The sequence below is a fragment of the Rhincodon typus genome, chromosome 1 (genome assembly GCF_021869965.1).
Source record: "Rhincodon typus isolate 14 chromosome 1, sRhiTyp1.1, whole genome shotgun sequence".
Taxonomy (NCBI): Eukaryota; Metazoa; Chordata; class Chondrichthyes; order Orectolobiformes; family Rhincodontidae; genus Rhincodon; species Rhincodon typus.
In genome coordinates this window covers 120,105,298-120,132,356 of record NC_063332.1, presented here as the reverse complement: position 1 = coordinate 120,132,356, position 27,059 = coordinate 120,105,298, and the positions used below count along the sequence as shown (strand labels likewise).

The 27,059-nt window shown below is 41.2% G+C and overlaps 1 protein-coding gene across 2 annotated transcripts in view; it reads right to left on the bottom strand.

Moving 5' to 3' along the window:
• Positions 1–2,558: 2,558 nt before the first annotated feature.
• LOC109929562 (serine protease HTRA3-like) overlaps positions 2,559–27,059 on the bottom strand; it is a 43,526-nt gene continuing 19,025 nt past the window's right edge. The window contains exons 5-10 of one of the 2 annotated variants that reach the window (XR_007263673.1): positions 23,840–23,872; positions 22,679–22,793; positions 16,597–16,654; positions 15,475–15,570; positions 10,395–10,580; positions 4,981–5,024 (exon numbers count right to left, since the gene is read on the bottom strand). Coding sequence is in view for 1 of the 2 variants with exons in the window: in XM_048605326.1 (XP_048461283.1) it covers positions 4,856–5,024; positions 15,475–15,570; positions 16,597–16,654; positions 22,679–22,793; positions 23,840–23,872 (471 nt within the window). In the remaining variant the exon portion in view is untranslated. Of the gene's footprint in view, positions 5,025–10,394; positions 10,581–15,474; positions 15,571–16,596; positions 16,655–22,678; positions 22,794–23,839; positions 23,873–27,059 lie in introns of both variants that reach the window. The other variant, XM_048605326.1, reaches the window with a different exon arrangement.

Here is a 27,059-nt window from a genome sequence, read left to right as displayed (position 1 = left end):
TTCAAGGAGCTAGTGAGGATAGAGGGTGAATATGTTTCTTTAAAGACAAATGGTGGGATCTGGACCAGAGAAACATAGATGTCAAGAAAATAAAAGTTAGGGTTAAGAAAGAAAGAGAAGCCTGTGGCAGATGGCAAGAGCTCAATCTGGCAGTTTCCTGAGAGAAGTATAAAAAGTGCAGTTGCGGAAGTGCCTGTCTACTCCCTTCAGCAGTGAATCCTTTATCACTGTTGCCCTACACACCCCTGCCCAAGCAGCTGAACTATCCACAGTGCCATGCCCTTGGCTCTGACTGGCCTCCACAGACCAACCATCACTCTCAATGTTCCAAGGCTGAAAAATGACTTACAAGTGAGAAGCTCTTAAGGGATTCCCTCACTACCTGCCTGGTCCCCTTATTTCTGATGGTCACCCCCTCCCCTTCCTGCCTGCACTTCCTTAAGTTGCAGGATGACCATGTCATGCAACATGCCAAGTATGAACCTCTCAGCCTAATGAACATACCATTGTGCTGCCAGCTGCCGTTCAAGCTTCAAAACCTGGAGCCCTTGAGCTGTGCTAGCAGTAGCACCTCTTGGACACATGGTCATCCAGACTGCCAAGAACATGTGGTGTTTCTTACATAATGCAGATCACGGCTTGAGGTCCCCAGGCATACCTCATCATTCAAATATTGAGACTCGCTTTTCTTTTACCTTTATTCCTAGAAATCTTTTGTGTATATCCTGAGTCCTCAACCATGGACAATCTATATGAATAAATTGAATGAAGGGGCTAACTATTGCAGCCAGTTCCTCTGATGATACAAAGATAGGTAGAAAAGCAAGTTGTGAGGACACAAAATCTACAGCTGGCTTACTTGAGTGCGAAAAGGATTGGTAGATGATTATATTCCTATCCTTATGTCCTTGCCTGCAGCAGTACTTGTTCACTATCCGACTTAGGACAGATTTGGCTCCACCCCATCTGTCTGATGAGGGTCAAGATGAGCAACAACATGAGCAGCACCAGGAACAAGATTAACACCAACTGAGCCAGATACTCCCTTCTCTTCAGCTGCCACATAGGGCTGGACACCAAGATCATGTCTAAGCTATAACCCTGACATAGGCACTGCAGAAGTCAGCTCTCTCCACAATTTTCCTTCCTAACCTTCTAGTGCAGTACCTCGGTGTGTTTTATTGTGTTGAAGGTGATATATAAAAGGAAGTTACTGTTGCTGTCGATGTGTGAGCACCAGTGCCTCATGAGACTCCAGCTTTTACAGTAAATTGTTCTGCTGATAACTGTAGCCTCCTGGAACCAACACCTCTTTCCCAGTGCACCAGATTGTCTGACAGTGCTTATTCCTGGAAATGCTACCCTAAGCCCCAGTGTTGAAATGGATTACGTGGACAAGGAACAGACATTGTTGTGGAGGGTGACTGGGAGGCAGGGGGTTGAGAAGGTGTCAGGGTTAGAATTAGTGTTGGCTATTGAGATGGGAATGTGAGGATGTTCCTGGAGAGATTGGGATGAGTGAAACTGCAAGGCGTGTTGCTCTGATGAGAACAGTACAGGAGAATGCTGAGGGCCTCAGGTTGAGGGCACTGACAACTGGAATGTCTTCTGAAACGCACCTTTCTTACCTCCCGAGGATGTGGGTCCTCTTTGTTTTCGAGTGCACAACAAAGCAGCGTCCTCAATATTTGCACATAGTTGCAATTCAGTTCAAACACTCAAGACACTGCCTCCAGCTTGAAGTGCACTGCAGCCCAGCCGCTCACTTCCTCAGCATGTTTCACTTATTCATGCTTGATTTGAGAGGTTTTCCTCTTTGTCCTTACCTTAGGAGACCTCCCCTCACTTTTGTCATTCAAACAGGACCTTGAAGTAAGAGTCTCAGCCCTAGGAAGACAGCCTTCACAGGTTGACTCTCTGTTTCCATGGTTGCTGCAGCCTTAAGAATTCATGCACAGTTGGTCTTTCTAATTGCTGCCAGGATCCCTTTTAATCGTGATTTTTCTTGTCGACAGGTTCAGTATGTCTTCCTGCCTGTCCTTGCAGATCGGTTTGGTAATGTGGAAATGAGATGCTGATGCTGTGACTCAGTTGGAAAGCCTCAGTAAGTCCTGTTTCTTTGACAAATGAGTTTCTCCAATCACCGAGGAGCCTTCCCATTGCCTGTGGATCAGGGTATGTTGAATTCCAGCGACCAACTTCCATTATCTCACTATTTAATGGGAAGAATACTTTGCTCATTCAGCGCTGGATATAGTCGCAGTGGAGAAGCTAAGGAGATGGTTATGTGGTCAAGTTAAACACCTGTAGCGCTGTAATCATCGGCACTACGAAGCCAAATTTTTGGTCAGTAGGTATAAAAAAAACAAACAAAATAAACAAGTCATGGTGATTTTGGTGGTGGAAAGGTCGCTGTTGTGTGTGATGACACCTCCAGATCGAAGAAAAAGAAAAAAAAAGCTAAATTTCAGTCTTAATGATTTCATAACACTGTTTTAGTCATGTGGCAGTTTAATGACCCAAAGTAAATTACTCCAGGACAAAATAAACCTGTCATGTTATCTGTTTACAACATCATGTCACTTCAGAAAATATGCCTGCACTATTCGTAATATTTCTATTATTATTCAAAAACAGACACGTTCATTTATGAACGGTTACCAATTCTTCATGCTTTTAAATGGCATTTTGTGTATAAACTTGTTAAAAACTCTCTTGGTACATTCAGTATAAAATGCTGTATATTCATAAAGAACATTTAATAAAACGTATTTTCCAAGTGTATGGTTTGCCTGAGGAAGTAGAATTTAACCCTTTGCAGCCTGCATGAGTTTAGCGCATGACCATTATTTCAAAACTGCCCAATCAGACTTTTTGGCAGCCTAACTGTACAAAAAGTCCATTCAACTTTTAATTTTTCTTCTTGAAGAAGAGTTGTTGGTATACAGTCAAGTTTCAAAGGGACAGCAGGTACGGTGTGTGGGAGTCCTAAAGTGGCTGGCATACCCAATGTGCCCAGGCCTTTCATTTTCATACATGTCCCAGAGCCCAAACTAAATCGAGTCAGTTCCATAATGTGTCCAGTGCACAAGAGTGGCAATTTGGCAGCAGGAAGCCAGTGGATGAGGGACTGTTATGGAAAACGGACCCTGGCTGTTGGTGGAGTAATGGTTAGTTTGGGTATAACGTTCTCTCGAAGCCGGGAGGCTGCTGCTGGGAGATTCCACCCAGGCCAATCAGCATCATCCGCTTGCAGAAGCCACCGCTGCACACAGACCTCAGAGGCCTGCACAGCAGACAAAAAAATTGCAGGGAACGCTGGTCTCGATTAGGGTGAATGGGTGGGTGCAGGGAGAAAATTATGAGGGGGTCCCTCACGATTGGAATTAAGATGGGAAATCCGGAGGCAAAGGAGAATAAGGCTTCACTGCGAAGCTTAGAGAAGCCTTCTCTTAGTCCCCAAAAAAATGTAAAATAATATTTTCAAACTGGGTGTCCTCTGATCCACAATCTATGTCCTGACAAGCTTGCTGGAGGGAGTCGCCATCACTACATCCTGATTCACGTTGTCAACCAAACCTGTTGAACAGAGCCTGATGGTGTTACTGGGTTTGAATTGTATTGGTATAGAAGGATCTCACTTCCATTCTGTGGATATACTGCTTAAAGGAACAGGTTATAAAAGGACAAGGAAAGAAGGCAGGGTGATCTGAAAGAGGGCTAATGACTGCTCTCATGTTCAGTTCTCTCCATCCTAATTTCAGTGATAAATATCGAACAAGGGTGCACTTTCACTCCAAAGTGAGAAGTGAGTCGGGAAATTGAATGAATTGAGACTGGAAAACCTGAAAGACGAGCTTCCCCTCAGGCACTGCCAAATTTAACCACAGGACCTTATTAATGTATTTCATTGCATTTCCAGACTGCCAGCCTGACAGATTAAGAGGCTCCAAGGATGCTAGAAACCCAAAATAAAAAAAAATAAAAAGTACTAGAAATACTCAGCAAATCGGGCAGCATCTGAAGAGAGAACCAGAGTTAATGCTTCAGATTAATGGCCATTAAGCTCTCATGAAAGCTTACAACTTGAAATATTTACTCTATTTATCTCTCTGTCTACACACACACACACAGACACGCGCACACACACAGCCTGACCTGCTGACAGTTTCCAGATTTTAACAGGCTGAATTCGTTGCCAGGCAGACAGGGCCTTCAGCACCAGACTGCGGGCTGGGATAGAGGGTGGGGCGGGCTGGGATAGAGGGCATCATCTTCACCTTCCTTGAGCTGTCGGATTTCTCAACACCCTGGAAATTCCAGCCTGTCAGAGTTAAATGTGAAATTGTGGATTGGTATGAAACTGACAGCTTCATTGTATTTAAATTGTTAACCTTCCTCCTGGGAGTTAGCCCAGCCCTCATCTGACCTCTGTGAAAACTGGAAGGGGGCAGGAATGACACTAAGTTATACTTTAATTCTTTAACCTCCCACCAACTCAAACCAGTCCTTTAACCTTTGGGAATATGTCTCTCGTAATTCAGACAAGTGTGAAAAAAATTACACCCACCAATTGTAGCAAACGATAGCATTTATCAGCTGTAACTGCTAAAGATTTGAACATGGGATTAGGTGGTGGGAGGGTGGGGAAGACTGAACAGGTTTTTAACAGGAACTCACAAGTGGGATGTAATGTGAGGAGGGTAGGTATCGCCCAGAGGTGACAGGCAGCATCACAAACAACTGCCTTACTCCACTGTGCCATCTGTTCCAGCAGCTTGATTGGTCGTTAATGGGGAAAAACAGCGACGGGGAATATCCCAGGCCGGAAAGGGTTAATTACGACGGCTGAGTTTCAGTTGCTAATTAAATCAGGTTCAATGTTAAAAAGTATGTCATCGTTTCCCCGGCGAACTTCAAGCAGCAGAGGGAACTCATTCTTCACAGCTTCTTGCAAATCATTGGTTGTGTTTAAGGGAACTCCATTTACTTTGACGATAACATCTCCATCCTGGATTCCGCCCCTACAGGTAAGAAAATGGATATATATCAACGTATGGCAACAAAGCTAATATGAAAATAACTTTACAAAGCTAATATGAAAATAACTTCAGTAGGTCCATGATGTTTTATTGCAAAATACATTCACTATACATGAAGGTTAATTCTGGATGGCAGCATTTCTCCAATGTCCAGTTGTTCTATGGAGGTTCTGCTGCAGCACTCTCTTGCTGGGCAGATTTTACTCTCTCAGTTCGAACAGTGTTGCTGTTCTAGTTGGGTCAATGGGCACTTGGATTGCTCTGGTGTCTGGCACTATTTCAATCCTATAACAACCAGGAGGCTTCCAGATTTAGTACTATACCCAAGAAGAACAAACAGACATTGATTTTAACACTCAACCACCAAGCCTCATAGGCATGCATTCTGCCCATCAAGCCTGCTCCCTAATAACCCTAGTTTTGACTGCCCATCAAAAATCTATCCGTCTCGGTCTTAAAAATATTCAATAACCCCACCTCCAATGCCTTCTTGAGATACAGAGTTCCAATGCTGCACAACTCTTTGAGAGAATAAAAAAAAAAATTCTCATCTGTCCTGAAAGGGTGACGCCTAATTTTAAAAGGGCACACCCTAGTCTGGGACTGATTTATAAGAGGAAACATTCTTTCTGTCAGTGTTAGAAATGCAGGTCCCTTTAAGGGTCTAAAAGAACAGTTCCAGAGTTGATTTTGAGTGAATGATGTTCGTTGGATTTTGCATTTAAGAGTTGGATGCCTGGGCCCTCTTGTGCTAGTATCCATACCTCCGGACCAAGAGGCTCAGGGTCAAGTTCCACCTGCTCCAGAGGGGTGTAATTACATCTCTGAACAGGTTGATTTAAAAAAAATAGGTTAAATAAAAAAAAAAAGAGTTGGCTGCTTGGAGGAGCTCAGTGCACAGTCGTAGTGCCCCTGCCTTTAGCCTGGAAAGTGTGTGTTTCAAATCGTAGCTGTGCTAGGTGTTTAAAAATACACATCTGGCCTCTTCCGAGTGGGGAGTTGGCTTCTGGCAAGGACAGGGTCCAGAATGGAAAGCTTGAAATTGGCATTTATGCTAAACTATAGATTTATAGTAAATCTGTTAAGATCTTTTGCTGCCGAATTCAACATAAGGAGATCAGATTGTTAAATACTTTCCAAGTCCACCTCGTCAAGACCATTCAGGATCTTATACGCTTCAATCAAGTTGCCCCTCACTCTTCTAAACTGAATGGAAACAAACCCAGCCTGTCCAAACTATCCTCATAAGACAACGCAGTCATTTCAAGCATCGATCTAGTAAACTTGCTCTGAGCTTCCTCCAATGCTAACATCCTCTGTTAAGTAAGGCCAAAACTGCACATAGTATTTGAGATGTAGTCTCACCAACACCCTGTATACTGTGTTCAATTTCTCTCATATTAAAGGACGGTATCCCATCAGCATTCTTCGATTATGTGCTGCAACTGCATACTAACTTGTGACTCATTAATTAGAATACACAAGTCCCTCTGTACTTCAGAATTCTGCAGTCATACTCCGCTTAAGTAATTTTCTCATTCTCATTTCTTTCTCATTCTTCCTGCCAAACTTCACATTATCCCACATTAAACTCCATCTGCCAGATTTTTGTTTCTATTTCTTTATAAAATACTTTCCTATCTATCTTGCTGTTCTCTGTAAATTTAGCTGCCATTTCTTCATTCCTTTTATGTAACCATCAACTTTAGTGAACAAATTAATTAAATCGGTGATACCAATTTATCAGCTTCAATATGTTTCTCTACATGCATTGAAGTAGTCCAAATCTCATTTATATTTGTGAACGTTGAAAAGCTATTTTCATGTAAGATTTGGAAAATACTGGTACCTAGTGAAAGGCTGAAAAAAATGTGGAAGCAACTTAGTCTTGTTGCTAACAGGGATGGTAAACTGCAGATATTAACACTTCTTTGTTTCAGGGGAACTTGTAGTCAGAAAATCACATGTCACTCCTATTTGTCTCTTCTCTCGGTTGATTTATGTACTGCTAGCTACGGACTTGTTCTCCTGGTTACTTCAATGCCCTTGACCTGTTCAGTTTCATGGTGCAGCCTTTCAGGCATTTGGCACATTTTTCAAATTCCATGCGCTAGTACAGATCGACTATCTATCAGCTATTTGACACTCTAACAATTTCCTGTTGCCGAATTTCTCTCCCCTATGTACCATCAAGCCAGACACCACCTTGGCTGCCGTGCAAAAGCTGCTTTTTCTTTAGCCAGTGTAATGCTGGCAGAACTTCTGTCCCTCACCTCTGTTAACTTTGCATCTTTTAAAATATAGAATCCCTACAGTGTGAAAGCAGGTCATTCGGTCCATCAAGTCCACACCAACCCTCCAAACAGCATCCTACCCAGACCCACTCCCCCTACCCTATCCCTGTAACCCTGCATTTCCCATGGCTAATGCACCTAGCCTACACATCCCTGGACACTGTGGGCAAATTAGCATGGCCAATCCACCTAAACCGTGCATCTTTGGACTGTGGGGGGAAACCCACACAGACACAGGGAGAATGTGCAAACTCCACACAGTCAGTTGCCCGAGGGTGGGATCGAACCCAGGACCCTTGTGCAGCTGCGCTAACTACTGAGCTAATATTCAGCCCAACCTAATGTTTGGAAATACAATTACTCATGGATCAAGAGCTAACACGTGTTCATGCTTTTTAAAACAAAAAGAAAATTTCTGGGTCTTGACAAAGAGAGTTATTAAACTGCCAAATTGAAAATCAAGCAGATGTGAAAATTCCAGACTCACAGTTGGCTGGCAAATTGAAAATCTTCCCAAGAATCTGCAGGTGTCCAGTATTTGGAAGCAAACTTTTAAGAGGGAAACATACAGAATTAGGATTTTAGAAACCCAATTCTCATCTTTAATTGGAGGAAGGCTTTGCTCATGCAGTTATTGGAGATCAGATAAGCAATCTTGCAACTTAGAGACAGTAGAAGAGTCAAGAATGAAAGTGGTGTGATGGAGCTGGGTGGCAGTGTTCTTGTGAAAACTGAGACTGGGCATTTGGATGATACTACTGAGGAGTAACATTTCAATAAGAAATTGGAGGACCCAAGGTAAGTGATCCTTGGCAGTCACCAAGGGTAAATGTGAGGGAATGGGAGGAGAAGTCAAAAATGGTGCTACTCTGGCTATGAGTAGACAGATAAAAATAAAAATTTGACTGAATGCAGTCCCATTGAGATGGATGAAACTGGAGGAGGTTAGTGATATCAAATGTGTCAAAGGCTACAGACAGACTGAAGGGGACTAGGGGTTAGTTTAGGAGTGTAATAGACTTGAGTGTGTGGTAGGTGGGTCTCAGACAAATTTAGCTCAGATATGACATGAGGGGAGGTAGGAGAGATACAAGAGAAGGAAACAAGTCCAGGGTTTGAAATAGGACAAGGTTTAGAGGAGACCCACTGGGCTAAGTGAAGGGTTGAACATAAGCCGGTATTTGATCAGTTGGTTTCAAAACTGAGTGACAGAGAAATTCATTAACTCCTCACATTTCTCACTGGATTTGTGGATAGAAGAGAAGGGTTTAAGCAGATAGATTACATTAGAGAAAAAAAGCATTGGACTACTTTTCCAATTCAAGATCATCCCAGAACTGTAAATAGATGACAGGAGGGGCTAATATTGCTTACTGTAATCCAGCTAGGTCTGGCAGTGGATGGTGAAATTAGTCATTACCCACGTTCATTCAAACCTGCAGCTTAGACCGAAGGAGTAGAGCTTTTTTAAAAAGTATTCATTCAGGGGTGTGCTTTACATCTGGGCCAGCATTTATTGTCCATTGGAGGAGCAGGAAAGTTGACGTTTCGGGTCGGGACCCTTCTTCAGTAATGGGGAGGGGGAAGGGAGCTCAGAAATAAAGAGAGAGAGGAGGGGTGGGGCTGGGGTAGATTGGATGGTGATAGGTGAGTGCAGGTCAGGAGTGGTGGGGATTGGTCAGTGAGGTGGGAGGAGCGGATGGGTGGGAGAGAAGATGGACAGGTTGTGTCAGGTCAAGGAAGGGGGTTTGAGAGGGAGGGTTTGTCGTGGCATGAGGCCTGGGGTGGGGAGATTTTGAAACTGGTAAAATCCACATTTAGGCCATCTAGCTCCTGCAGCTCCACACTTTGTTATCTCTGACTCCAGCATCTGTAGTTGTTGCTATCTCATTTATTGTCCACCCCTAATTGACCCTGGAAAAGGTGGCAGTGAGCTGCAAGTTTGAATCACTGGTGTAGTTAGGGAGTGCTGTTAGGGAGGCAGTACTGAGTTTTGACCCAGTGACAGTGAAAGAATGGTAATATATTTCCAAGTCATGATGGTGAATGACTTGGATGGGAACTTGCAATTGGTGGTGTTCTCATGCATTTTATCATGTCACCCTTAGCGTTCAATACAGAAGTGGTCATGAGTTTGGAAGGTGCTGTCTTTAAAGCTTTGGTGCATTTCTGTAATGCAATCTATACATTACATACTGCTGCTCCTGTGTGTCAGTGTTTATGGATATGGTGCCAATCAAGTGGATTGCTTTGTCCTGGATGGTGCCAAGTTTAAGTTTTGTCAAAGCTGCACTTATCCACATAAGTGAAAAATATTCTATCACACGCCTGACTTGCGTCTTGTAAATGGTGGACAGGCTTCAGGGAGTCAGGATGTGAGACACTTGCTTTTGTATTCTTAGCCCCTGAGCTGTTCTTGTAGCCATCTGCATTTATATGGTTAGTCCAGATCAGTTTCTAGTCAATAGATGTGGATAGTGGGGGTTTCAGCAATGGCAATGCCATTGAGTGTCAAGAGGCAAAGGTTAGATTCTCTCTGTTGGAGATCATCACTGTCTGACATTTCTGTGGCTGAAACGTTATTAGTCACTTATCAGGCCAAACTTAGGTATTGACCAGGTCTTGCTGCATTTGGATATGGACTGCTTCAGTATCTAAGGAGGTGTGAATGGTGCTGAATATTGGCTGTCAGAAATGGGGATATTCACTAGTGATTGCACATTCTAGGGGAATGGCCAATGTGAGAGAGAGTATGGGTTTTAAATGGGAACCAGGGTATTGAGGTTGGATGTTAGGTTGTGGTTGTGCATCTTGGTAAATGCAGAAAAGACATGCCGAATGGTAGGTCAAAGGGAAGACTACTGAAAATTTAACATTAGTGCAAATAAAAACTGTATCGCACTAATTGCATTATTAACGAATGGACCTCATCAAACGTGTCCTATGGCATTTTGAGTATTATTATTTAGTAGGTATCCAGTTATCATATCCTTTACAATAGATTCTAACACTTTCTGCTAAATAACAGGTCTGTGGTCTCCATTCTCCTTCTCCTTACCTTCTTAAATGGGGGCCAGTTGGCTGAGCTGCCTGCATGGCTCAATGGTGATGTTGAGTGATGCCAACAGTGCAAGGTCAATTCCTACACTGGGAGAGGTTACCATGCAGGGTCCGTCCTTCTTAAGCTCTCCCCTTGCTTGAGGTGTGGTGACCTACAGGTTAAACCACCACCAGCCATCTCTCTCTGATGAGACAACAGGAGGGGGTGACTTTATATTTTATCTTCTTGAATTGGGGGATTACATTTGCTGTTTGTCACTTTGCTAAAACCTTTCCAAAATCTATAGATTGCTGAAAGATAACCAACAATGCATCCAGTATGTCTTTAGCCATCTCCTTCAACACTCTGGATGTAGCTCATCTGGTCTCGATGATTTTTCAACGCTTAACCCAATTTACGTTTCAAGTATGATTTCTTTACCAATGCTAATCGTTCAGTTCTTCAGTTTCACAAATCCCGTGGTAACCTATTGTTTCTAGGAGATTTTCTGTGACTTCTTCCATGAACCCAAACATAAAGTAATTTGTTAGTTTCTCTGCCATTTCCCTGTCCTTCGCTATAAATTCATTTCCTTTTCACAAACATGAAGAAGCTCCTCCAGCACCTTTAGCTTCTCGGTTACTTGCTCTTGCGTTGTCTTTTCTTTCATTTTACCATTTCTTGATCGTCCTTTGCTGTGTTCTAAACTGCTCCCAATTCCCAGGCTTACATTATCTGGTATCATCTTTAGTCGCTTCCTTTGACCCGATGCAATCTTCAAATTCTTTTGTTAGAAATAATTGATACCCCTTTCCTTTTTTTGTGTCTTTGAGGAATGTGTAGGAGCATGTAGTACTTTAGAGGAACATGCGTGAGACAGGCAGACTAAATGAGTGAGTGAAGAAGGATTTCATCACAAGTAGATACCAGCCACTGATGGAGTAGGTTGGTGATAAAAACTTAAGATAGGCAATCAGCACAACACTCAGGGTAACAGATGAGCAGAGGAGCCCAAGACAGGCAAGTCAGCGGCAGCCAGATAATCAGATTGGGGAGGTGATGGCCTAGTGGTATTGTTGCTAAACTATTAATCCAGAAAGTCAGCTAACATTCTGGCAACCTGGGTTCAAATCCTGCCATGACAGAGGGTGGAATTTGAGTTCAATAAAGAATCTGGAATTAAGGGACTAACAATGACCATGATACTATTATTGATTGTTGGCAAAACCCATCTGGTACATGAATGTCATTTAGGGAAGGAAATCTACCATTCCTACCTGCTCTGGCCTACCTGTGATTCCACAGGACATGGAGCAATGTGGTCAACTTTTAACTGCTCTCTGGGTAATTTGGGATGGGCAATGAATGCTGGCCTAGCCAGCGATGTCCACGTCCCCAAGTAAATGTAAAAACAGACCTTTTCTTACACCAGCGCATTCTGGAACCAACCAGACAGCTAGCTATACTTGACATGGTATTGTGCAACAAGACAGAACAATCGTCTCATATTAAATGTAGCCCTACACAGCAGCAACCAGAATGTCATTGAATTTTATACCGTTTGAGGGAGAGAGGTGAGTCCAGATTCTTTATTGAACTCAAATTCCACCATCTGTCATGGTAGGATTTGAACCCAGGTCGCCAGAACATTAGCTGAATTTCTGGATTTTAAGGTTAAATCAGGGCAATTATGAGGGCATAAAAGCACAGGTAGCTGAAATGAGCTGGAAAATTAGACCAAGGCATTGGTCATTAGAGTTGGAATGGCTTACATTTAAGAGGACATGTCAGAATACACAGAACAGACTCATTTTAATTGGAAAGAAAAATTCTAAAATTCTGTTCATGTTTACTAAAAAGAGCTAAAGAGAGAATAAAGCTTAAATAAAACAAATAATTATGCAAAAATGGGTGGCAGGTCAGAAGCTTGGGCATAATATTAGAACCCGTACAGAATGATTTAAAAATGGAAAGTTAGATAATGAGAGAAAACGAGCTTGATATCTAAAAACAGATAGCCAAAGAGTTTCTATAGTTCTGTGAAAAAAAAGAGTTAAAGTAAGATTTGGTCCTATAATAATTGAGTCTGGGGAATTAATAACGGAAACAAAAGGAGATGGCTGATAAATTGAACAGGTAATTTTCATTGGTCTTTATTATAGAAAATACACAAGTAATGTCTCAGAAGCAGCTCATGGTTTGGGGGCAACACATTAGCACTCAGAGAAGAATAGCTAGCCAAAATTAAACAAAAAGTAGGTATAAATGGATTATTTTCTGATATGCAAGATGTAATAGCTACAGGATCAGGGCTTGGAGCTCGACTTTTTACAATTTATATAAATCATATAGATGATTGAGGTGAAGATATCATCGTTAAATTTGCAGATGATGCAAAGCTATTTAGGAAACTTAGTTATGAAGGTGACGTAAGGTAGCTACAAAAGAGTAGAGATTGGTTAAGTGAGTGGACAAAGACCTGGCAAATGGAGTAAAATGTGGAAAAATGGGAAATTGTCTACTTTGGTAGAAAGAATAAATTAAGAAGCATATTGTTTAAATGGTGAGAAATTGCAGAGCTCTGGGAAGAAGCGGGTGTTCTAGCATATGAATTATAAAGGTATGTACATACAGTAAATAATCAGGAAAATGAAGGGAATGTCATCATTTATTGTGAGGGTAATCAAACACAAAATTAAAGAGGTTTTGGTTCAGTTATACAGGGCGCTGGTGAGACTACATCCTGGTCTCCTTATTTAAAGAAAATGTAAATGCACTGGAAGCATTTCAGAGAAGGTTACTAGACTCATTCCTAGAATGAGTGAGTTGTCTTATAAGAAAAGGTTGGATAGGCCACTGTATCTGCTGGCGTTTAGAAGGATAAGATGGACTAGATTGAAATACACAAGAACCGGAGGGGTCTTAACAGGATGTATGTAAATTGGATGTTCCCTCTTGTGGGCTAGTGTGGATCGAGGGGTTCACTGTTAAAAATAAGGGATCACCTAATTAAGACAGACATAAGGAGAAATGATTTTCTTCCCGAGCGTTGGAGTCTTTGGAACTCTATTCCTCTAAAGGTGATGGAAGAGATTCCTTGTATATTTTTGAGGCAGAGCAAGATAGATTCTTGACAAGTAAGGGAGTGAAAGGTTATTGGGGGTAGGCAGAAATGTCAAGTCATCAGATCAGGATCTTATTGTATAGCGAAGAAGGATTGAAGGGGCTGAGTGGCCTACTGCTACTCCCAATTTGTATATTGACACATTTAAATAGGAGCCCTTGCCTATCCATCATCAAATCTTTTGGTGACTTTTCCTGAATCCACCATAGCCAACTTGCCCCTCGTACCTTCACAGTTTTCCTTGTCTTGATTTAAGGACCTAGTTTCAGAATGAACCTGAGTACATTCATACTTAATATGAATCTGAACTTAATTCTATCACATTACGGGTCATTACTTCCCAAAGGCTTCTTTACAAATTTAATCATTACATAATACTGAATCTAAAATAGCCTGATCCATAGTTGGTTCTTCAACATTTGCTCCAGAAACCTATTTGTGCACAGTCTAGGAATGTGTCCTCCAAAACATTGGTGCTGATCAGATTTAGCCAGAATACATGTAATTTGAAGGTGCCCATTATTACAGTATTACCCACATTACCAACATCTCCATTTTTTGATTTAGCCTATGCCCAACATTCATTATTGTTTGGTGGCCTACAAACAACTTGCACAGATGTGTGCATCACTTGTTATTTTTAATCTCCACCTAAACAGATCCTAAATCTTGCTTTTACGATCTAAGATTATCTCTCACTACTGATCTTCATCATCATTAAGAGGACTAACCCACCTGCTTTTTCTTTTTTGCAGATTGTTGCTAAATGATAAATATCCTTGGATATAACCACATTTCCGTAATGCCAATGAAATCATATCCTGTTACCTCTATTTGTGCCTTCAAATGATCAACTTTGTTGCGAATGCTGTGTGCATTTAACAGCAAGGAAGTAATGATAAAATTCTATAAAACAGTGGTTTGGCCTCAACTGGTGTAAAGTGTCCAGTTCTGAGCAACCACACTTTAGCAAGGTCACAAAGGCATTAGAAAGGGTCCGGCAAAGTTTCACTAGAACGGTTTCAGGGATGAGGAACCTAAGTTATGTAGATAGATTGGAAAAGCTTGGACTATTCTTGGAGAAAATTGAAATGATATCTGATAGAACTATTTCAGATCATGAGGGTAGTAGATTGGGAAAATATGTTCCACTCATAGAAAGATTGAGAGCCAAAGGAGACTAATTTAAAGTGACTGGTGGATATGTAGAAAAGAAATGCAGCAAATGATTAGGATTTGGATGTACTCCTGAGGGTGTGCAGCAGGTAAACTGAATTGCAGCTTTCAAAAGAGAGCTGATTAATTAGCTAAACAAAAAAAAGTCTGTGGGGAAAAGGCAGCATAATGCCGTGAGTTATATTGCTCTTGCAGAGAGACAGCAGAGGCACTATGGGCCAAAAGGCCTCCTTCTGTGCTATATCCATTCTATGGTTTTCTGGTCCTGCACAAAAATGTACAAGCTCATTAATAGTACAAGATTAGGCCTTGACAACATTGAAATAAAACATAACTGAGCAGTCAATGTTGTTATCTCCCTCAAATAACTATCTGCAGGCAGAAGATAAGCATGAGTCAAAACTTTATAACAATCTGTCAACATGAGAAGGATGATGCTCCTGATTTGGAAAACAAAATGACAAGCTCTCAATTAGTATCCAATATCATCTATAGACCAGCAGTTTTGCACTCTACTATTATCAAGATGAGTACTGTGGCTATCTATAAGGAAAAATGGCTTTGATGGAGATGTTACATTGTGTTTAACAGGGAGCAGAAGACCGTCACCAAGAGCATTCAGATTATTCTGTCAGATGCTCACAAACATCTGGCATAGGACTGAAAGCAAAGTGAAAGAACATAATCAGCTTCATTCCCTTACATTTTGTACAATTCTGCAAATCTCTTGAATTCATTTATTTTATAGATCTTTATTGAAGGTTATTTACTCATTGTACTGAAAAAGGAAGAACTTACCTGAACGCTGGTGAATCTGGAATCACTTCATGTACATAAATGCCAGCATTTATATCAGGAAAATCAGGGTTTCTTTGTTTCAGTTCTTCAATTAGGCTGAAGAACAGAAAAAAAAAATCAGCCTTTAACAAGAAATTGATTAACTAGTAAGTCATTTTTTTGGTCTTCTGTCAAGATAATTTAATAGATGTTGTCAGAATAAATATTCAAAACTGATGCAAATGAAATCTTTTTAACATAATTCATCATTCCACTGAGTGTAAACAATACCAAACATGAAAATAATTTGCACTATGATGGTAGTCACATTACAGGGTGGAATTCCTGGTAATGGTTCACATTGATCCTGCAGACTGTGACTTTAAGGAATAGTGGATGGAAACAGTTTGGAAAGCTGATGTTGCTTTCCCATCAGGTCAATGTAATAGGAAGAGGGGTCAGGATGAGAAGAGGCCAAAAATGGTAAATCTTTTAATATCTTTAGACTTTTAACATGGGGCCAGGATAAACAACACTTGGTCCTATAAAGAAACATTAAGGACACCTACCAACGCATGTTTCAACTTCCATCCTCTCCCCTAACACCCAATTGCTAGTTCTTCTTGAAACCTCCTCTCTGCCACATCCTGGTGGTCCCTGCCAGCTGCCGCTTCCGCCTTTATTCCGGTGGAAAACTGACCGGCGACTTGCAGACCATACCAAGAATTCAAATTTCCTAGGCCTAATACTGCCAAGTTGTACTGCTTCTCTTGCTTGCCCAATTTCTCAGCCATCTGGGACCAAAACTGGGTGGGAAGTGGAGCTGCCATAATAAAAACGGTTGTCCACTCATACAAACGGACAACAAATCTCACAGCAGAACAAGCAGGGAGCTGCTGGATTAATGCAAATCAGGGTCAGATGATGTAGAAAGGGCTCTGGACACTGTTCCGATCTCTGCCACACACTCTATGTTAGCTCCTGATTCTGCGCTGGAAGCTGGGAGGTAAATGTTTCTAGCAATATTTAAAAGGGATCATCAACTGCTCTCAGATCCAGCCATTTTTATGATTTTGGAGATATTTTGTGCAGACAGAAGTATTTTGAAAAGACAGTGAGTAGCAATAAAACTTATAAACTTACGCAGGAGTTATGGTCAGCATCCTCACTCCAATGAAACGCTTTTTCAGACCTGTAACATCTTTATCAAGCACAAAGAAAAATAAATTATTTGTTAATAATTTGGCAATTAACAATTAATATTTTAAATAACTATATTTACAATAAAATTCCTTGTATTTATAAACATCTATACAATGCTTACCATCTACATTAAGTTAGTACAGCAGTTCTATTCTGAGGGTTCTACCCTGGTATTGGCAATTGGCTTTCCAAATGTATTTTTTTTCTTTTGCTGCTTCCTTTTCTTAATGCATTGAGCTACCAGCCTGGCACCCAACAGGGGTAACATTCTTCCACCACTTGTTCTAGCTCCTGAACATGCTCATACCATCACTAGGGACAAACTGCATCCTAATAATCAGCGTCGGAAGGACACACAAGAAAGGCACGATAGCTAAAAAATACTTTCTGCCCATATTTCCAATTTATCCCTCAGCTCTCATCATAAATCATGACATTTGACAAGTACCAAACAATGACCACAACCAACAAAAGAGAATCTAACCAGCTCCTTTCAATGGCATCACCAGTGAATCATGCACTATCATCATCCTGTTGGCCAATGTTCCTTCTATACTGTGTGGACCTGCAGCTGTCTGGGAGGTTCCGCACATGACAATTGGGATGCTGACTCACTGACGTCCAGATGTGGAGGTCACTGCTCCATATGGACCTTGGGAAGTTTGTGCAATGATTAACAAAAAGGAAAAGTTAGGAGGAACATTGCTGCCGATCCCATTGACCAGAAACTGAGCTGGACCAGCCATGTTCTGCAGCTATAAAAAGTAGGTTAGAGACTGAGTATTTTGTGGAGACTAACTCATTTCTTGCCTCCCCCAAAGCCTGACTGCCACTTAAAATGCACGTGTCAGGAGTCACACTTCATTTGCCTGGATTGGTGAGGCTCCAACAACACTCGATATCAACAAAAGCAAAGCAATCCACTTGACCTGCACACCATCTGCCATCTTAAATATTCACTCCCTCCACCAGACACACTGTGGCAGCAGTGCATGTTATCCACATGATACACTGCAACATCTCACTAGGTTCCACCAACAACACCTTCCAAACCAGCAAACTCTAGAAATCAAGAATAGCAGACACCTGGGTATCATCTTTAGCTTTCCTTCCAAGCCACATACCATCTTGATTTGCCGGGTCAAAAACAAGTAACTCCTTTCCTACCAGTACATATGTTGTAGTCTGTTGGAGTGTATCTACACCAAGCAGACTACAGCAATTCAAGAAGGCACCTGCTCACCATCTTCACATGGGCAAAATGTGAATTAGCAACAAATGCTGGCTGACATTTCATGAAATAATAAAGAAAAATCACTTTTATTTTGCCTTGGTTTTACTTTTTGCATTTATTCTTTTATATTCCGCATTCATTTTTGGAACCTGAGCACTGTGAGCACAGCGACCATTTAATACCCATTGCTCTATACCATTGCTTATGAGCCACCTTTTTGAACCACCATGTGGTGAAGGTGCTGCCACACCGCTGCTGGATAAGCAGAGATCTTCTCCAACTAAACATTGGAGTGACTAAAGCTAAATTCCAAAAGTTCACAAACCTTCAGTCTTCAATCCCCCCCTCCGTTTGCTAGTCACTTACTCCAGCCTATTCCTGGCAATGGTCAGAGCACACAGTTGGTATTATATCTGAGCTTCTGCCCATTCATGTGCACCATCACTACAACAGCCTATATCCACCTTCTTCACTCAATAATTCCCAACAGGCTTCTGCCTAGTATCGCACGTTCTATCCTCGATAAACTTGTAGTAACTCGCAGCACCATCCTATTGGCAGTTAGTGCAAGTCAGCAAGCTTAAATATCGCTTCACAGGAACAGGAGTAGGTCATCCAGCCCGGTAAATCTGCACCACCATTCAATCCAATCACGGCTGTTTATACACTTTAAAGACTTTTACTCAACCCATCCTCATAACTCTGTATAAGAAATTTATCAATCTCTACTTGTAACATATTCAAAGACTGAGCCTCCACAGCTCTCTGTGGCAGAGAATTCCAACGTTTCCAAACTTTTGAGTAAAAGGGACACTCTCCTATTCTGACCCAAGTGATACTGTCTTTATTTTTAAACTCTGCCCCCGGTTCTAGGTTTCCAAATATGGGAAACACTTTATCCGCATCAAACTTAAAATTCTCATTATTATTCACATATCCCTCCGTGGCATTGTCTCTGCCCACTTCTGTAACCTCCTCCACCCCTATAATTCAGGACATTAGTGCTCCTCTAATTTTGAACACTGAACTTTCCAATTTTAATTGCTCACCTACTGATGGCCATGCCTTCAGGTGGCAAAGCCCGAACCTCTGGAATTTCCTCCCTACACATCTCCACCTCTCTTGCTTTCACCTACTTTAAGACACTCTTTAACACTTACCTCTTCGATCAAGCTTTTGGTCATCTGTCTCAAACCTCTGTTCAATAAGATACTGAGCTACATACGGTTCCTACAAGAGTGTTCTTCTTGTGGCCTCAAATACTAGAAATACTTGGATGCTGTAAACATCACAGAGTCAAGGCTGCAGATTGTGATCAATGGTCATTCAGGAAATCTCAACCCGCTCAATGAGTGGTTGAGAGAAATGGTAAGGCCATGCGAGTAGACTTCAGTGGGCAGTGTCTGTCACATTTAATTAGGCAACTTCACCCTAATGGAGGTGAAAATTGTGGAAGTCTTGGGTATACATATTCAAACTGACAAAATGGGGCGGGCAAGTGGAAAGTATACTTAAAAATAACCAATTAAGTGGACTTTTTCCCCAGTCAGATCCCTCAGCGCGTACGCGCGTGTGCACACACACCCACCCACCACCGTTTGCAAGAATATAGAAGTGTGCATTGAGAGTGAGCTCAGGGTCTCAGTATCAGTTGCGTGAAAACCCCTTCACTTGCCAGAAATTAAAACTCCACAACATGGGATTATCAGGGGGCCCTGCTGTGGTGGGGAAATTGGGGTCATCAATTCTATGCAGACAGAATGCAGGGTTACAGAGGGGACAATATTTGTGAAGGGGAGATAGTCTACAGGAATGTGAGATGGGGGAAGGGGTAGATGATACTGTGCAGGAAGACATGGGTTACTATGGGAGGGGCATGCCATTGATGGTCACAACCAACCTGGATTTGAGAGAGGGACTGTGCAGCTCGCTGGTTGGAATGACTGAGCTGTAGGGCTTGGGGTAATGTGGAGACATGATATCATAATTCAAAATGGTGTGTGAGAACATGCAGAAGCTCAGTACTGATGGGCTTCATGCAGAGTGCAAGGTAGAAAGGAACATGGGAGGCTCATGGGCACCCCCATTAACCAGGCAGATCCTATAACTTACTCTCCCAAGTACAGCCTGTCTCAGCTTCCATATAAATCATAAGTTCATAATCAGGGAGGCAATGGCCCGGTGGTATTATCGCTGGACTATTAACCCAGAGACCCAGATAGTGTTCTGTAGACCCGGCTTCAAATCACGCCAGGCCAGATGGTGAAAATTGAATTCAATAAATATTTTGAATTAAGAATCTAATGATGACCATGAATCCATTGTCGATTGTTGGAAAAACCCAACTGGTTCACTAATGTCCTTTAGGGAAGGAAACTGCCATCCTTACCTGGTCTGGCCTACATGTGACTGCAGACCCACAGCAATGTGGTTGACTCTTAACTGCCCTCTGGATAATTACAATTTACCAAAATTAACAGTCAGCTATTTTTTGGTAACATTCAGTCTCATATGACTTTTTTTGATGTGAGTCACACTGCAATTCTACCTTTGGCCAGTGAACCTTTTCTTTGAATAAAACAACATTATTATTACTAGGATTATAAAGGACCTTGGGTATTTTTATTATGAAATGGTACTATATAAGTACAAAATAAAAATCCTCTTGTTCTGCCATTTAGTTTCAATTGTCCACATCCTTTCAGATTTTCGCTATAGAATTTCCCATTTCCAGCCTTATTGTGATATTATCACCTCTTCAAGTCTGCACCTGAAATAACTTAAATGTAGCTCAAAGTGGAGTGCTGTTATCGCATTGTAACTTTGACACAGAAGTGTCAGACTTAAACCAGTACATAAAAATCTCCTCCAAAGCCCCAAAAGACCTCCCAAATAAACCACAATTTCTGTGAAGAGTGTTTTTGTATTTCAGGTTATTGTATTGGGACAACACGGTGGCTCAGTGGTTAGCTCTGCTGCCTCACAGTGCCAGGCACCCAGGCTTAATTCCAGCATCGGGCAACTGCCTGTGTGGTGTTTGCACATTCTCCCCGCGTCTGCGTGGGTTTCCTTCCAGTGCCCTGGTTTCCTGCCACAGTCCAAAGATGTGCAGGTTAGGTGGATGGCCATACTAAATTGCCCACACAGTGTCAAGGGATGTGTAGGTCAACTGGATTAGCCATATGTTAGAGGGGTGAGTCTGGGTGGGATGCTCTTTGGCGAGTTGGTGTAGACTTGTTGGGTTGAATGGCCTGTTTCCACACTGTAGGGTTTCTATGATACCTATAAATTATCTAATGCTGCATGAGAGGGATATCAGAATTGATTTATCGCCACAGTAACATTTCCAGGTGTTTCTTTTCAAGAGCAGATACATTTGTACCAGAACGTGTAACTGAAAGCCAGCACAAAAAGTAATCAGGAAGACTAATGGAATGTTGGCCTTTATTTCAAGGCAGTTAGAGTATCAGAGTGGGGAAGTCTTACTGGAACTGTACAAGGTGCTGATAAGACTACATTTGGAGTACTAAGAGCAGTTTGGGTCTCCCTGTTTAAGGTAAGATATCATTTCATTGGAGACAATTCAGAGAAGGCTCACTAGGATGATCCCTGTAATGCAGCGATACTCTTATGAGCAAAAATTAAGTAGATATGGGCTCTACTCACTAGAGTTTAGAAGAATGAAATATGATCTAATTGAAACATATAGGATTCTTAAGGGGCTGACAGGATAAATGCTGAGACCATGTTTCCCCTCATGGGAGAATCTAGGGCCAGAGGGCATAGTCTCAGAGTAAAGGGGTGCCAATTTAAATCTGAGATGAGGAGGAATTTCTTCTCTGAGGGCTGAGAGTTTTTGGAACTCCTTGTTACAGAAAACCATAGGGGCAGAGTCCTTATGTATATCTATGGCTGAGATAGATAGATCCTTGATCTGAAAGGGAATCGAGGTCTATGGGGAAAATGCAGGAAAGTGGGGGCGAGGAATATCTGATCAGCCATGATCCTATTGAATGGCACAGCAGACTCAAGGGGCTGAATGGCCTACATCTGTTCCTATTTCTTACAGTCTTATTAACTTTTTAAACTTATACGTAAGGACTGAACATTTTTACATCTGGGTACATATAAACTAAAAATACAAATATCTGCCATTACTGAGACATGTCCTTCATCGAGTAAGGAACAATATGGTTGCATGGATCTTCCTGTAACTGATTGAGATTTTAAAATGCCACCTCAGCACATCCTTAAAATACAACTGATTGAATACAATGTTGACATAGATGATTTAAAGATTTTGTGTGCGTGATTTGCTTTGTGTTGCCTTTCCAAATGTCTGAGGCAGGCAATCAATTTTCAGACCATTTCTTAAATTTACACATTTTTTCCCCCTTTCATATTCCTGCTTCATGTTTACAGGAATACATGTCAGATTGTGGGTGATGTTACAAAAGAAAAAATCATATTTTCAGACCACACCACTTCAGAGCACACCACCTTTACAAAATGGATACTTATGATTTTGCATATTTGACCAGATTTCAAGAACTACTTCCAATTTTATATCCAATCTTTGAATAGCAGAATGCCCTGAGCCTTTCCCCACATTTTCATTCAAAACAATTGCTTCCTGCTATAGCCTAGGCTGTTAGGTTTCACACATTATAGCAGAAGTGGCTGCTATTTGTTTGTTATTCTTGTGGTGATCAAGACTATGTTTTCTTACAGTTGCACGTGCCACCTTAGAAAATGAACCAGTTTAGCTGATGCACTTAACATTCTTACCTTTGGTGTGTTTATTGCGAGAGTCAGTAAGAAACGTTGCAATGCGATCTGATGGAATTGCAAAGGAAATGCCTGCGGTGACTTTCAGTGTATTTATTCCTATAACCTCCCCATCCTGTAGAATGATAATGTTTTAAAAGAAGTTTAAAAAAAATAAACTCCAGGGTTTATTCCAAAAAGCATTGATTGTATTTGCCACTGTTAGATTCGGAAGTTGATATGTGCTTTGAAGTTTTGCATAGCATAAGCTTTTTTTTCAACAGATAAAACCATGCTAAATCTTAACTCTTTAACAACATCCAGATGTTAGTGTCTATTCTGTTCAGAAGAGCTGAAGAAATACTCAAAACATGATACAATAAAGCTATACCATGGGTATGTTTTGCAAATTGGGAGAGTGTGCAGCAGATCCACGTTGCTGAAAGTAAGCATGCAGGCGCAGCAGGCGGTAAAGAAGGCAAATGGTATGTTGGCCTTCATTGCGATAGGTTTCAAGTATAGGAGCAGGGATGTGTTGTTGCAGTTGTACAGAGCCTTGGTGAGACCACACCTGAAATATTGAGTGCAGTTTTGGTCTCCTTTTCTGAAGAAGGATGCTCATGTTCTCGAGAGAGTGCAGTGAAGGTTTACCAGGCTGATTCTGGGGATGATGGGACTGATGTACGAAGAGAGCCTGACTAGGTTGGGATTGTTTTAGCTAGAGTTCATACGAATGAGGGCGGGAATCTCATAGAGACTTATAAAATTCTAACAGGACTGGACAGGGTAGATGTAGGGAGGATGTTCCCGATGGTGGGTGTGTCCAGAACCAGGGGTCACAGTCTGAGGATTCAGGGTAGACCATTTAGGATGGAAATGAGGAGGCATTTCTTCACCTAAAGAATGGTGAGCCTGTGGAATTCATTACCACAGGAAGTAGTTGATGTCAAAACATTGAATGTATTCAAGAGGCGACGAGATATAACACTTGGAGTGAATGGAATCAAAGGTTATGGGAGAAAGCAGGATTAGGTTATTGAGTTGGATGATCAGCCATGATCGTGATGCATGGCAGAGCAGGCTTGAAGGGCCGAATGGCCTTGTCCTGCTCCTATCTTCTACGTTTCTAAACATTTTAGTTAAGTCATGAAAGAAACTGAAATGACATGTAATTGGGCTTACCAAGTTCACCAAAGGCCCTCCAGAGTTTCCATACTTCAGTGTTGCGTAATATGTAAGAAAGAAAACAGACAGGAAGTACACATATTTAATAGCTAACAACATTCAATTATACAACTTTATGCACAACTTCGCTTGAAAGTCACCAATTTATCAGTTTGTGCACAATCACTAAGTGTACTATTGCACAGATTACAAACATGACAGGCAGTTTATCTTTAGGACAGTTACATGACATCATGATACAAAAGTACCAGCCTCCTATTCAGTTATCTTCCATTGTAGTGGAGTAAGAGTAGTTCGTTCACTTATTCAATTATGTACACAATCAGTATGCTAGGATCCCAGATGATGTATAACTGTCAATGTTGTGAACAAACTTTAAGATATCTGTCTCAACAAGAACCCAATCTGTGTGATGTATATGTCACATGAGCTAACATATAGTGTGGCATCACTGAGACTATATTATGCTGGTAGCAGTGTTTCACCCAGGGAACCACATCACAGTGGCACATCAGAAAGTTGCACTTCACTAAAAGCAAAGTGATAAATATCTTGGAGATAGTAGGAACTGCAGATGCTGGAGAATCTGAGATAACAAGGTGTAGAGCTGGATGAACACAGCAGGCCAAGCAGCAGAGGAGCAGGAAGGCTGACGTTTTGGGCCTTGTTATCTGGAATTTGGAGGATTCAGTTTCTGTGGGGTTACGGTGAAATTAGGACGCAAGCGAATTTTAAAAAAATCGGTTTCCAATTTTTGTTTCTCAATGCCAAGTCTGTCATGAAGTTTTTTTGACCAACCATCAGCTATCAGTGCAATAGTTCCTATCCTTATGATTTTGAAATCAATTCAATAAAATTAGTTCAAGAATTTTAAAATCCTGCACCTTCACCAACATTATTTATTGTGTTTGATTTTGAACACTCTTAACAGTTCAAGTGTTACAGAAAATAAAATATAACAGCAGAGCCACATTTACTGTTGTCCTCATCTAACATCCAGGCAATCCTGGATAGTGATGTTAATCATGGCTGATTTTCCTCAACCTTAATTCAAGAGACTCCATTCCAGCATCACTAACAAAGAATAGCTAACACAGCACAAAACAGAAGTTGAACTTGAGACCACTGTGTTCTGCATGGATCAGCCGTTTAGATAAACTAAATCACAATAAACAGGCCTTATCATGAACTTAAAAGCTGCACATAGCTAATTAAAAAACACTGTGGGTAGCATATTTTGTTATCACACTAAATAAACCATCCACATTCCTTGGACTTGAATCTGTACACTGTAACATTACAAAACTACCTTTGAAACAACCATGCAAAAATGAGCATCAACATCAATGCTTGAATATATCAGGAAAATAGTTCATATATTTCACATAAAACCACATCATTTCACCCGATAATACTTTAAAACACAGATTCCAAAACTTCAGGAACAAATCTATCATAATGCAATAACCTCTGCATTCAAAATGGATGGAAAGAAGGCCCGCACTCAGACATGTTGGGTTCCAGCCTCAGAGTAAACTTGTTTTTTTGAAGTATGTTTTTGTGGGTGGGAAGCACATTCCCCACATGGCTACCAATGAAACAGGTAGGATGGGCCAGCAGTAATAAGGGCAAGTTGGTCATGTTTCTGCACTGATTTGGTGAAGGTGCAGAGATTTTCTGGAAACTTCGCACTAAGCCCTCTCACCCTACATGTATGCAAATCAAAAGAATCTTTATTCAATTAAGTCTTCCAGGGTGAGCAGTAAACCGTTCTTGGTGCACACAACCAAGGACTAAACTGGAATACACTTTATTGTATTTCAGGGTCACGACAATTAAGGTGTGTCGCAAACATGAAATAACTGATTTTAAATTGCCAGTTTCATACAGTATTTTCTGTATTATTTTCCTTCAAAGACATATTTCTCTTACTGGATGTTCTTCAGTTCAATAGAAATTTAGACCATCATAAAACAACAATCCACTTACACATCCTCAGACAAGGCTAAAAAGAATTAAAAGATAACACTCTGAAATATTCACCTGTTATGTAAAAGCATATGCATTTTAATGCCTATTGAAACCTGGGAGTACTAAAAGGTATCCATATTACAGCTGTAGATTTACAATGTAAACTTGATTTCAACAAATCTGAAAAACTTAATCCTTTAACTTTGATATGTAAAGGAGTATTTTTTAAATTATTCCATAGAATGTGGGATGTCACTAGATAGGATATCATTTGTTTCCCAGCCCCAGCTGCCTTTGAAAGGATGCTTATTGGCCCACCTTCCTGAATTGCCGCAGTCAATATGCGCTAGGTACACCCACAGTCTGTAAGGAAGGGAATTCCAGGATTTTAAGCCAGCAACAATGAGGAAGTTCCAAGACAAGGATGGGATGTGGGGTTTGGAGGGTAACTTGCAGCTGGTGATATTCCTTTCCATCTGCTGTCCCAGTCCTTCCAGATTGTAAGGGTTCAAGATTTGCAAGGTGTTCTTGAAGAAGCCTTATTGAATACCTACACTGCATTTTGTAGATGATGCACACTATTGTAACTGTGCATCGATGGTAGAAGGAGTGAATGGTTAAGTTGGATACATCAATCAAGTCAACAGCTTTCTCCTGGATGATATCAAGCTTAACTGTTACCAGATCTGCATCCATCCAGGCAAGTGGAAATATTCTATAACTCTCCTAGCTTTTGCTTTATGGATGGTGGACAGGCAGTAAGTTACTGTCCACAGAATTCCTATCTTTTGACCTGCTCTTCTAACCACAGAATACTTATATGGCAGTTTAGGTTCTGGTCAACAATAATCCACAGGATGGTGATAATAGGATATCAGCGCTGGTAATGCCACTAAATGTCATGGGGAAATAGTGAGATTCTCTCTTGATGGATATAGTCATTGTCTGGAACTTGTGTAGGGAAATGTTATTTGTCACTTCTTGGTGATGGACACTGCAGTCCTTCACCGAGTATTGGTGGTCAACATCAAGCAGGGGGCAGGGGAGATTGGTGGTAAATCATTACGTCATGTGTTTGACATGTTAACAAAAACATGGAGGTTTCCTCAGGCAGCTCCCTCCTGGCTGTATTTCACTATACTGCCACGAGGATATTTTACACTAAAGGATGGTATGTGAGACACTGCTTACGGTATGATTCAGTTGTGGGACAGTGCTCTTAATTTTGGTACAAGTTCCCATATAC